The following is a 13,524-nucleotide window of genomic DNA, read 5'->3' as shown; positions in this document are numbered from 1 at the left end:
CTACACTTAAAACTATACTCACACCCAGACCTACACCTACATCTATAACTACACCTACACTTAAATCTATACTCACACCCAGACCTACACCTACATCTATAACTACACCTACACTTAAAACTATACTCACACCCAGACCTACACCTACATCTATAACTACACCTACACTTAAAACTATACTCACACCCAGACCTACACCTACATCTATAACTACACCTACACTTAAAACTATACTTACACCCAGATCTACATCTATAACTACACCTACACTTTCATCTCCACCTCTAACTACACCTCCACTTCACTTTACACATACACCTGCACCTACATCTACATTACAGACATTAGATGACTGCTTCAACACTGCATTTATCACAAATACTTTAATATGTGAATTTTATCATTTAGGACACCAAAAAATGAGAAAAAGAAAACCTTTTAATGTCATACTTAAAAGTAGAAATAAGCCTTGTGAGAAGGGGAGTGACCTGAAACCTACTTCCTGTTCACGGGAATGTGATCATTTCAGCAGGATTCTTGTGAAAGGTGTGTGATCAGTGGACTGTGAGCTAAAGATCTTTGGGGAGGTGAAAGCGACACTGTTTTTGTTTTTTTTGTTAAAGATCCTGTGAGTGAACTCGACACCCTGAGCCTGTCACATGAAACACTCTCTGAAGTAAATCATCGTGAACAAGAAAAGCTGCTGCATCAGAGAGCAACAAACAGACGCTTAACTCTACTGAAACTCTTCATTCTTAAAAATAAAATGATTTTCTTTCACAGTGTGTGGTTCTATGAAGAACCTTTCACACGCATGGATTCACACTTTCACACCACATCAATTGCATCTCTGTAGAGGAAAAAAGTTTCTTTAGGCTATAGAAATGTTTTTCAAAGGGTTGTTTTAACAACTATTTACTGAAAGGTTCTTTAGGGAACCAAAAATACACTATATTGCCAAAAGTATTGGGACACCCCTCCAGATCATTGAGTTCAGGTGTTGTTTTTCAGGGGTTGGGCTCAGCCCATTAGTTCCAGTGAAAGGAACTCTTAATGCTTCAGCTTCATACCAAGACATTTTGGACAGTTTCATGCTCTTTGTGGGAACAGTTTGGGGATGACCCCTTCCTGTTCCAATATGACTACACACCAGTGACCAAAGCAAGGTCCATAAAGACATGAATCCTGAGTCCTGCTGTCAACCCCATAGAACACCTTTGGGATGAATTAGAGCGGAGACTGTGAGCCAGACCTTCTTGTCCAACATCAGTGCCTGACCTCACAAATGTCCTTCTAGAGGAATGGTCAAAAATTCCCATAAACACACTCCTAAACCTTGTGGAAAGCCTTCCCAGAAGAGTTGAAGCTGTTGAAGCTAGCAAAGGGCGGGACAACTCCATATTACATTCATGTGCATGTGAAGGCAGACGTCCCAAAACTTTTGGCAATATAGTGTATGGCATCATGATGTCACTGAACCAGCCAATAGGAGCGGCGGATGTGTCCAGTCTATACTTGTAGATGTCTATGAATACACACAATAATGAAGGTGATGTGATGAAGGTGTTACTGCCACCATTACATTCCTTTAACCACACGTCTCCATACACTTTATCATCGGTGGAGCGCCTGTTATGAACAAGCTGTTACTATGGAAACAACATTAATATCTGCAGTAGCCTCCGAGGTGCTGTTCTAGAAAATTAATCAACACCTGCTGACCAATCACAATCCAGATCTCCAGAGCGTTATGGTCAGTCAGCAGGAGATACTCATCACCCTGACTCTGTGACGTTTTTCCTTCATGTCTTGGTTTTGAAATGAAAAGATTTCAGACAGAAATGTGGAGTCGTGACATGGAGCTTTACTCTGAGACACAGCTGAGCACTAGCTCGTTACTGCCCCCTGCAGGACACTTCCCTACAGTACTGCTCTTTCTCCAGGAGTGGAGTGTAGAAGCGTGCTCTCAGGATAAACTTTCCCTCAGCTGTCTGTGTTTCTAAAATATAAACATATTGTAATGTTTTTCATGCTTTACATCTGCATCAGATTGTTTTTTATGTAGTTTAGGATTATTAGTTTGTCCTGAGGCTGACTACTTTCTCACCCACACTGCAGATTCATGTAGCCAATCAGTGACAGTTACATCATCAGACACGCCCACTAGATTTGATTGACATACGGGATGATATTTTTCACACACATCTGTAACACGTGATGTGAAAGAATAAAAGTACACTAATGAACCTCATGGTCTATCTATCTATCTATCTATCTATCTATCTATCTATCTATCTATCTATCTATCTATCTATCTATCTATCTATCTATCTATCTATCTATCTATCACAGACTCAGCAGGTTTGTTTAAATGAAAGGTTTCATCTTTCCTGTTTGTTTGGTATTCTATGGTGGCCAAGAAGCGTAAAACACAATAACGAATCCGAAAACATGAGAACGATTCAGATAAAGCGGAAAAGGTAGGTATAGTGTGTGAATGGAATTCTTCCCTCTGATTGGGCGAGACATTGGTCACTCAGGATCTACAGGAAGTCCAGCAGTAGCTGCAGCAGTAGAAAGTGGATTGGTGTGTGTATGAACACAGCTCTGCTCTTATAGCGCTCCTTACATCCTTTAATCTGGAATAGTTTGCTCTTCCGGAACATTTCTGGTGTGTTTTTAGAGATTGCAAACTAATCTTTACTCCTCCTTGTGTTTTTGGATTAGTTATAGTGTTTTGCACTTCTCAGCCACCGTAGTATTCAGAGGAATCACCATGAACACACAGAACATGGAAATTTTTGGAAAGAGGTCATGAATGTGTCTGTCTCTTTAATTGTTTGTGTAATAATTTACTCAAATTTATTCTTATTACATCATCAGTGAGAGCTCAGCGCTAATCGCTTCATTCCTGTGATGCTGAGAAACTCAACATTCCGGCATTTTCTCTGAATTGTGTGATGTTTCCTCATTCAAGTTAAGGAGTTCACTTTTCTGTATTTTAGTGTTAGGACTGAGGTTCTAGAACAGCATCCAGAACACTGCTGTGAATATGAATTTTATAATTCATCTCATCTGTAAAAGGATTAGAGTGTTTGTTTTAATGAATCATCCTGAGCTAGTCTTCTGTTTATCCAATGAAATTCTCTCAAGAATGTATATGCCGCGCCCCCATGGGCGTTTAGAATAACAACTTGATGTTCATTATTGCGATCTTGTGACGATTTTTCCCCGACTCAGATGTTCAGTGCTGAAACATCTATATTGGCAAAAGTTTTGGGACGTTTGCCTTCACATGCACATGAATGTAATATGGAGTCGTCCCGCCCTTTACAGCTATAACAGCTGTTATAAGGTTTAGGAGTGTGTTTATGGATATTTCTGACCATTCCTCTAGAAGGACATTTGTGAGGTCAGTCAAGTTCCTCCACACCAAACTCACTCATCCATGTCTTTATGGACCTTGCTTTGGTCACTGGTGTGTAGTCATGTTGGAACAGGAAGGGGTCATCCCCAAACTGTTCCCACAAAGAGCATGAAATTGTCCAAAATGTCTTGGTATGAAGCTGAAGCATTAAGAGTTCCTTTCACTGGAACGAAGGGGCCGAGTGCAACCCCTGAATTCAATGATCTGGAGGGGTGTCCCAATACTTTTGGCAGTATATTGTATCTAACTATCTATCTATCTATTTCAATCTAGCTTTAACGGTCATCACAGCTGGACTGCTGATTAGACGTGGAGCTACTTCACGTCAAGAAGAACAGAGGTCATGTTTGTTTACACTGGACATGGGCGTGGCCTGGAGGATCTTAAATGCTATTGGCTCTTGTGTAACGGACTCAAGCGCTACAGGGGTCAGACCAAGACTCTCAAAAACTTTAACATCATCAAGTAACATTTCTGTCAGAAAAATCAGCAAACTGTGAGACACGAGATCACAAGTCTCTCGCTCTCGCTCTCTCTCTCACACACACACGAAGGAATGGTGTTAGTGTGTGTGTGTCACATGACTTGTCGCATCTGTGCTGTTAAACCTGCAAACAAACACAAACACCGAGATGTAAAGCACTGGTTTATTTAAATACACAAAACTTGTTTTTTTAAAAAAGGAAACCTAGAACCAAGAAAAAAAAAAATTACACCAGACTCAACAAAGCAAGAGAAACACAGAAGCGTTCCGTCCCGCTGGAAGACATTTCTCCTTATCTTGGTGTTAAATGAAATGAACAGAAAGTCAGGGACGTGAGGAAGGTCCGATCCTGCGTGTGTCTTTTTCACAACTCTAATGAAATAAAAATAAAGTCTGGAAAAGTCTCTTCGCTGTATTTTAGAAACACTGATGGCAGTTTGGTGAGACTTTCCGTGTTCCAGCTCTCCTGCGTTCTCCGACATCAGATCCGCGTTTATTTCTGGAAAAACGAGTGTTAATGTTTTAGTTCATGCACTCAAACAGGAAATGGCGTCAGACCTTAGAGCATTCTGGAACGCGTGTAGCGGTGGTGACTCGTGTTAACAGACAGACGGAGGACGAGGACGAGCGCTGAAGGGAAGTGGACGAGGAAGAGTCGCTGTCTGAACTGGAACACGACCATGCTCCTCACATCCACTCAACACTCACTATCCATCAATTGAACTCAGACCTCTGATGTCACTTCCTCTGAGTTACAGCCTGCTGCTATGGAGTCTAATCTGAACCAGACGGGTGTTAATGAGTAAACACACTGAAGTGAAGCTGAATGAAGCACACTGTGTTGAGTGAGTGAGGAAGATCAGCGTGACTCTGTGGAGCACGGACGTTCTGGAAGAGTCTGGAACATTCGGGAACGTTCCGTACGTGTGGCTCAGGCTCGACGTGTCTCTCTCTCTCTCTCTCTCTCTCTCTCACGTGAACGTGACTCACTACCTGGAGCGGCGGTCCTTCTTGGGCCTCTCTGTGCTTTTGTCCATGGTCTTTTCACTGTCTCCTCGGCACTTGGGGCAGTACCACTTGCCCTTGGGTTTGTAGGTGAGTCCAACGCAGGAGAAATGGAACCACTCGATGGGGCACTGCTCGTTATCGCAACCGATCATCTCACCGTAGGACACCTGCTCACAAAGGCAGTACGTGGGCTCGTTGGGGTCGATGTTGAACTCCACGGCAGGAGATACCTCTCGCTCCGGCTTGGCTTTCGAGCGCTTCTTCTTCTTAGCCGATTTGGATTTCTTCTCGCGCGGCGGCTGACCCGTGGGTTCGTCACTCGGGTCATCCAGAACCCCGTTAGCCCCGTTAGCGCTGTAACATGAGTCTCGGCTCTCGCTGTTGCGATGTCGGCGAGGTCTGCGTGATGACGAGCGCTCGGCCATGGCGTTAGCGGCGCCACTTCCCGTCTCGTGCCGAGATTTTTCAACCGGTCTTTCAGCTTCGCCAGGGTCCAGGAAGCAGGGAGAGTGAGCCTCTATCTGGCGCGAGCGGTTCTCCACCACCTCCATCATCTGCGTGACCACGTGGATCTTCTCGTCACCGAGCTCCTGGCTGCTGATCAGGGCGCGCTGCAGCTGCATCTGCAGTCGCTTCCTCTGAGCTCCATCTGCCTCCTTCTTATACTTATCAAACACCTCGTCTACTTCCTTTAAGATCTCTAAGGGAAAAAAACACAAACAGGAAGTTCAGGGGTGAAGGTTCTGTGCTTGTGAGTTCTAATCAAAGAACTTTTATAGGAACTAATTTACACCATTTCCTTTTATCCTAAACGTCTGACACACTGTTGCTTTTATGCTAAAGTTAAAGCCATCACACGGAGCCTCACTGGTCATTTGTTTACTAACCAATCAGAGCTTTCAGACGGTTTACTAACCAATCAGAGCTTTCAGAGGGTTTACTAACCAATCAGAGCTTTCAGAGGGTTTACTAACCAATCAGAGCTTTCAGAGGGTTTACTAACCAATCAGAGCTTTCAGAGGGTTTACTAACCAATCAGAGCTTTCAGAGGGTTTACTAACCAATCAGAGCTTTCAGACGGTTTACTAACCAATCAGAGCTTTCAGACGGTTTACTAACCAATCAGAGCTTTCAGAGGGTTTACTAACCAATCAGAGCTTTCAGAGGGTTTACTAACCAATCAGAGCTTTCAGGCGGTTTACTAACCAATCAGAGCTTTCAGGCGGTTTACTAACCAATCAGAGCTTTCAGACGGTTTACTAACCAATCAGAGCTTTCAGAGGGTTTACTAACCAATCAGAGCTTTCAGACGGTTTACTAACCAATCAGAGCTTTCAGAGGGTTTACTAACCAATCAGAGCTTTCAGGCGGTTTACTAACCAATCAGAGCTTTCAGACGGTTTACTAACCAATCAGAGCTTTCAGACGGTTTACTAACCAATCAGAGCTTTCAGAGGGTTTACTAACCAATCAGAGCTTTCAGACGGTTTACTAACCAATCAGAGCGTTTGTGTGTTACAGCACACTGTGTAAATGTCTGATGTCACACTACGGTACACATGTGACTCAAAGCTAGCTGACAGAGGACAGGACGCTACGTAATATCAACGTTTCATCACTGAAGTCCCAAAACATCGTGGCTTACGTTAAGGTAACCTGTGTCACCATGGTAACAGGGTGACTTCGAAGGACGTAGTAAAATCCCAAAAGATCTCATATACTGTGACCACCTGTACAGACCACATGTAGCGCACTCACAACAAGGCCTTTATTACCTGCTCAGGTGTGTGTGTGTGTGTGTGTGTGTGTGTGTAGCTGGAACACTATACAAAACATGGCCTGGATCTGATTAGTCAGGATTGGGATGAAACTCTACTCTACATACTATAAGCCTGCACTTTATCCAGCAGCCTGCAGGGACAGAGGGAGAGGGAGATGAGGGAGGTGAGGAAGAACAGAATGGAGTGAGGGATTTCTTTAAAAAAAAAAAGAAGTTTCATTTGAAGTGAAATGAAAACATTAAAAGCTCAAGAGTGGAGGAGTGAGGAGCAAAATGGCTGAAGGCGGGTGGGGAGAGAGAGAGAGAGAGAGAGAGAGAGAGAGAGAGAGAGAGAGACTGACTGACTGAACGTTGATTAATATGAAAAGTGTGGTTGATGACGATGATGATGGGGTGTGTGTGGGGGGGGTCTTTACGGATTTAAAAACACTGAATGTGTTTGAAAGAGAAAACAGATCAGATCGGAGAAGGTAACTAGATATGGAACACACACATACACACAGTATTAAAACACGGACTTTGAGAGGGTTTAAGGTGACCCACCTTGATATTTGGTGTCGATCTCGCGCAGAAGTGAAACATTTCTCTGAATGTCCAGAGGAAGAGACTCGACACACTCCAGGTAATCCTCCACATAGCTCACGAGCTGCGATTTCTCCGCGTTCGGATATTGTCCTAACATTGTCAAAGCGACGCATTAAGCAGCCAGGAGATGTCTGGTATCAAATAAACCACTGATAAGTTTGATAAAACCGACTGAATCGCTGTAGAGGTGTGTGTGTGTGTGTGTGTGTGTGTGTGTGTGTGTTTCTCTCCCTCTTCTTGCCTTTCCGGGCAAAATTCACTTCTCTGACTACGAGAACTCCCCTCAAACAAAACTGAGGCTAATGCGCATGCGCAAGATCCGCCCATCTTGAAAAATTGCCGCGTTTGGTGCGGGGAGGGGTGGGGGGCGGTTAAGCAGAGCTCGTGTCATTCTGCGTCCTCAGGACCCGTTTTAGGCAGCTGTTATAATCGCCTTACTAAATAGTCAAACAAATAAAAACAAACAATATTTTTCTATATTTTCAACTCAATTATTTTTTAATTAAATTACTATGAATTCCTTTATTACTTTTAGATTCTTTCTTCTTAAATGGAAGCGCTGAAAATAACCCTAACTTTGGGTTTACAGTGTTATTACAAGATGGCAAAACTCTGTGAAATAATAAAGCAAAAAAAAAAAGAAAGATTTGTTCAAATCTATAATTTATACAGTTTAACACCTAATGTTTTGTATCTTGATACCCTAATTCTATTTGTTCTGATTATAATGTAAGTTTTCTCTCTCTTTTGGTACTGAAAACATAAAAATTGATTTTTCGTATTTCATCTAAAGTAAATGGCATTTTATCAGAATACTATTAAAAGGCTTCCTAAGCCGATGTTTATCAAGAACATTTATTTGAAGAAGGCATTTTATTCGGCGTCCCCTAGAAATGAAAGCCCTCCTCCTCTACAGAGCTGACGTTTGAAAATGGCGGTCCTTGTTTCCACGGAAACGGATCATTCCACTGAGCGATGGAAAGGAGGGGGAGTTACTTTCAGTCCTGAAACTTTTTAAACAGTGTATCATCTTTTATAACATATATTACGTTTAAAATATTTTATTTACATATTTAAGTGCTTCTGTTGTTTTTGTTTGTTTTGTTTTCATGGGGAAAAAATGATGTAACAATAATACAAAACAAAAGTGAACGCGCATCCTGAGAATGAGCCCCGTTCAGTTGCAGCGTACCAGTACCTGCATTTCTCTTGTGATGACCAACATGGCCTGTGATACTCTGCTCAGCCAGGAAGTGACGTCTTAGCAGAAGACAGTATCGTGACAAGCTCATGACCCGCCGATTGGGCGGAGCATCTCTGCTCGGTGTCCGGGGACTTTCCCCTAAGCGCGGGAAGAGAAACCAGGTTCTCAGTATGTAGCTTAGAGAGCAAGTATTCAGACATGCGCAGTAGAAGGTTGCTCCCGAGACATTTATATAGGACGACTGATAACTAGGTGTTTTCATGACGGTATATTATTTATCGTTTCACATAAAAATGACTGTATTGTGTGTGTAGTGAGTTAGAAATGGTGTTAAACTGTCAAAACCGTTGATTTTACTCGTGTATTTTATACAAAACGTCAGTTTGTACACCAGAATATCGGTATGCAAATTGATTCCTTCGTTCGCTCTTCTGATTGGCTACGGCTCAGTTGCTTCAGCTCTCGGCTTGCGATGAAAATAAACAAACTTTAAATAAACTTTATTATTTTGTATAAGGTATTAATGTAGCTTTAAATTCTCAACCAACAAATACACACATTATACAGCGCACATACTAAGAAAGAAAATGTTTTTTTAAAAGTAATTATAATTAGTTTTAATGAATAAAATAATGAATAAAAACTTTAATTAACACAATAATTTAATAAACACTACAAAATAATTAGCATAAATATATACAGTAAAAGGTAGAAAGTCAAATCTAGTGTGAATCTGCATTGTTATTAATGTTGTTGTTCTTGTCGATTGGTAAATCAAAATAATACACAAATACTACTACTACTACTCATCATCATCATCATCATCATCATCATATTCCTTTCTGCCCTATTTTGCTCTCTTCCTCAGGAGGCAGTATTGACTCACTCCACTAACTACACACACGTGTGCAAAAATGTGTATGACATCTCAGCCTGGCTTACACAACCTCTCTCTCTCTGCCTGGTTATAAAACACAGAAGCAAAGGAAGGAGGAGGAAGAAGAACACACACCACACCGAGCAGGACCGGGACAGCCGAGATAAAGGTAAAGGTGAGTATATTAATACTTTGAGATCCTGACAGGAATAAGACCTGGCTAGTGATGAAGTGTGTGTGTGTGTTACAGCCTGGCACTTTACACAGAGAGCTGTGTTCATCTGTGACAAATGCAAACTTCAGATAGTCACTTCTGTCTAAAGTTTAGAAGAATAACTAGGTTTTAAAAAATAATGAGTTTTATTTATGATTATCTTTGCTTTATTTCTGCCCGTTTTCATGCTGTAAAGCATGCTGAGCTGCATTGTAAATATATAAAAGCTTTTAATAAAAAGCTATATAAAATAATAAAAATAATAAAGTCTATTATTATTAGTTAGGATTAGTTATTAATTATGAATAAAAAAGAATTTTACTGTGCCTGATATTAGCTAAAAGGTTTTTATTACACTCCTGAAGAGAAACACTCAGGATCTTATTATTATTATTATTATTATTATTATTATTATTATTATTATTATTATTATTATTATTATTATATTTCATTGCATTACATTTCTGAAATTCGGAAGATATTATTATTATTATTATTATTATTATTGTTATATTATTACATTTAATCTAAATCTAATCTAAATCTAAATTCAGTTCAATTCCAAATCAGTGAGCTTTAATGTCATTTTGCTGTTTAAACAGTTACAACAACAGACACAGACATTTTTATATTAATATGATTAAAAAAATACAAAATCAGATATGGTGTGTGTGTGTGTATGTATGTATGTACAGACCATATTTTATACTGACTTGACTGTAATAAATATGATAATGATAATAATAATAATAATAATAATAATAATAATAATAATAATAATAATAATAATAATAATTAGTAATAATAATAAATATTAATACTAATTATTATTATAATAACAATATGAATAATATTAATAATATTAATAATAATAATGGCAGACTTTCGCCTATGTGCACTGGGATAGGCTCCAGCAGACCCTCATGACCCTAGGAATCCTAGGAATAAGCGGGTATAGACAATGAATGAATGAATAATGGCAGAGTGTGCAGGTTATTTATTTATTTATATAAATTCTGTTTTTCTATCTTAGTTCAGGTTCAGGCTTGAAACAATTAAATTCAAGTTCAATCTATTTATTTATATAGCGCTTTTAATAATATTAATATATACACTAGAAGTTATTAGAATCAGCGTTGTTTGTGTGTACAGCGCCGCGCAGACGCCCCTGCTTATCATCCTTATCTCTGCTGAGAGAGAAGATCTCCTCATGCTAGCACGAACAGTCCAGAGTCATGTTTATTGAAAGTACACCCTGGTGGAGACCAGGGGCAGGACCAGGGGCAGGACCAGGGGCAGGGCCAGGGGCAGGACCAGGGGCAGGGCCAGGGGCAGGACCAGGGGCAGGGCCAGGCTTTTGTTCGGTGAAGCTTTAGTGCTTTAGTGTATGGAGTTTAGCAAAAAAGTAGCTTAGGTTAAATAACATTACAATCTAAAAGAAAAGGAAGAACACACACGCAAACACAGACACAGAGGACGTGCTGTTACAGGAAAATAATCCACTCTGAGGTGGTGTGATAAGCGGAGTTACTGGTTCCAGCCTGAAGCTGATTATTTTCCCAGTACAGCGTGAGTCTTTTATTCCACTTATACCATATCAAATCTTCTACTCCGCTGACACTGGAGACTCCTTCCATAAATGTTCCCTGGAGAAAACGTCCCCATAGTAATGACTACATGACTGCGAATGAGCTGTTACTGTAGAAACCGTGACATCAACAGAGCGTGCGCCTTAATATAAACTTGCATGAGAATTCTGCAGCAACACGAAGAAAAAAATTATTTTTATTAATTATTTATTTAATCATATTACAAAATTATTATTTCATTATTTTATTAAATTATATTATTAATTATTTATTAAATTATATCTTTAAATTATTATTTAATTATATTACTAAATTATTATTTAATTATATTACTAAATTATATTATTAATTGTTTATTAAATTATTTTAGCAATTATTTATTTTATAATTAAATTATATTACTAATTATAAATATTAAAAATCCAGAGCTCAAAACTGGATTGTTTTTTTTCCCCTGGAAGCACTGACGCTCTCATTGACTTAAACTCGAAGAACAAAAACTTTAGTTTGAATGCACTGTGTGAGTTCCTCAGCGTTCTCCAGTTTCCTCCCAAAAACCTGCTGATAGGTGAATGATCTGCGTGAATCTGACAGGAATAAAACACTTCCTGAAGATGACAGCTTCAGAGTGAAATGATGCTTTTATTCCTTCTGTTCTTTAGGAATAATCAGTGAAGATGCTCTCCACACTCCCAGTGGTGCTCTTGCTCAGCTTCATGTTCCTCACACCGATGCTGAGTGAGAAGCTCACACTGAAGCCTCCTGAGCATGAGATGTTTAACGGCTCTCTGTACGCCACATGCAGGATGAAACCCAACACCCAGCTGCTGGCAGGAATGCCCCGGGTCTACGGTCACGTCCTGTTTAAACAAAGCGGCCCACAGGAGAAGTTACAGGTGATCTTCAAGCTGTACAACCTGCCTGAGAATTACTCAAAATCCCGAGCAATACACATTCACCAGTACGGAGATCTCAGCGAGGGCTGCACCTCCACCGGCGGCCACTACAACCCACAGGGAGTCGACCATCCGCTTCATCCGGGGGATTTTGGAAACTTTATAAGCCGCAACGGCAAGATCCGGCGGTCTGTAACCTCTAAAGCCACTCTGTACGGCGGCTCCTCGGTGCTGGGCCGTGCCGCGGTGATCCACGAGAAGGAGGACGACATGGGACACGGAGGAGACGCAGGAAGTCTTCTGCATGGGAATGCGGGAGCACGACTGGCCTGCTGTGTAATCGGAATAAGCAGCTCCAAACCCTGGAATAAATCTCGTCACTGAATTAATCTGAGGTCTGGGAGTCTGTACACACAGCTCTGATGATCTGAGGCTCTGAGGAGGGAAAATATGAAATCATCCTGTTAATGCTCACTGGGAGGATATAATGATGTCATGAATAGGGAAGCGTAATATATGCAGAACAAACTGAATAAAGGAACCAAGAAACAAACACTAAAGGAGATGAAGAAATATTTCTACACAATTTACTACTTACTTTTCTTCCATTTCTATGTCTCCTTCTTTATTACTGATTATTATTTACCTTTTAAAATGTTTTTGTTCTTCTTAACATACATTGATTCTGTATTTTTTTTTCTTTTTGTTTGATTTCCCTCACTCATTGGGCTGAGAATGTATTACTGTCTCTATATTACTATATAAATACGGAATTATTTTGTGTGATACATCTAAATAGTTTACATTTTTAACAATAACAGAATTGTCAGAAGATTCTTCTTCTTTATTATACAATTTCAGTCATTCCTTACAAGCTGAAAAAACAAAATGAACTCTCAGTGTTAGTTAATTGTTTGTGTAATTGTGCCTTTTCCCTTTTAATCCAGTTTACTCAATCCCGCTTTCAATGTGTAATAAATAATGTGTGATTCAGGATTCATCTGTATTTTTCTGTTTATAGATCTCCATGCATATGACCTTGTGTTATGTTTAAAAAGTCTGGGTCATGTGAAGATTTCTGGTCATGCTGAACATGTCAAACGAAGAGTAATACAAAACTGGAGTGATATTTTATATTACATGTAGATTTGCATTGTGATTGTTTCTCTTTTAATTTTAATTTTAATACTTTATATTTTAAAAGAAGAGTCAAGTCTCTAGGACAAATAATTATAATAAATTAGAAGCAATATGCCAGGCATAAAATGATGAAGGTAAGTTTAGAAAATGATCTTGTTCCTGAAATCATGTAAACTTGTTTAATCTTTTTGAGCTGTATGTGAAAATTCAGTAATAAAGTTATCCAAAATTATGTCATTCAGAGTATATTTTGATATCCACAAATGAATTAGACTCTAAACTCTATACTCTTGAATGAATTTATAATAATAAATTCTGTC

The 13,524-nt window shown here is 39.7% G+C and overlaps 2 protein-coding genes across 3 annotated transcripts; one reads left to right on the top strand and one right to left on the bottom strand.

Moving 5' to 3' along the window:
* Positions 1-4,060: 4,060 nt before the first annotated feature.
* On the bottom strand, positions 4,061-7,571 carry ing2 (inhibitor of growth family, member 2). The gene is made up of 2 exons (XM_058386849.1): positions 7,243-7,571; positions 4,061-5,619 (listed from the first exon to the last, which is right to left on the bottom strand). Exons 1-2 carry the CDS (start codon positions 7,379-7,381, stop codon positions 4,901-4,903), a joined length of 858 nt encoding a protein of 285 aa, XP_058242832.1. The 5' UTR covers positions 7,382-7,571; the 3' UTR covers positions 4,061-4,900.
* A 1,803-nt stretch (positions 7,572-9,374) lies between these two features.
* Positions 9,375-13,436, top strand: sod3b (superoxide dismutase 3, extracellular b). Of its 2 annotated transcripts, none has more exons than XM_058385985.1 (2): positions 9,375-9,534; positions 11,831-13,436. In XM_058385985.1, the coding sequence occupies exon 2, from the start codon at positions 11,846-11,848 to the stop codon at positions 12,446-12,448; it is 603 nt and encodes a 200-aa protein (XP_058241968.1). In that variant the 5' UTR covers positions 9,375-9,534; positions 11,831-11,845; the 3' UTR covers positions 12,449-13,436. The 2 variants fall into 2 exon arrangements, with proteins under 2 accessions (XP_058241968.1, XP_058241967.1); XM_058385984.1 differs by having other exon boundaries at positions 9,377-9,540.
* Positions 13,437-13,524: the final 88 nt, after the last annotated feature.

Source organism: Hemibagrus wyckioides, linkage group LG03, assembly GCF_019097595.1.
Source record: "Hemibagrus wyckioides isolate EC202008001 linkage group LG03, SWU_Hwy_1.0, whole genome shotgun sequence".
NCBI classification, from domain to species: domain Eukaryota; kingdom Metazoa; phylum Chordata; class Actinopteri; order Siluriformes; family Bagridae; genus Hemibagrus; species Hemibagrus wyckioides.
The sequence above is the reverse complement of the archived record's forward strand: the minus strand, read 5'-3'. Positions and strand labels throughout refer to the sequence as shown.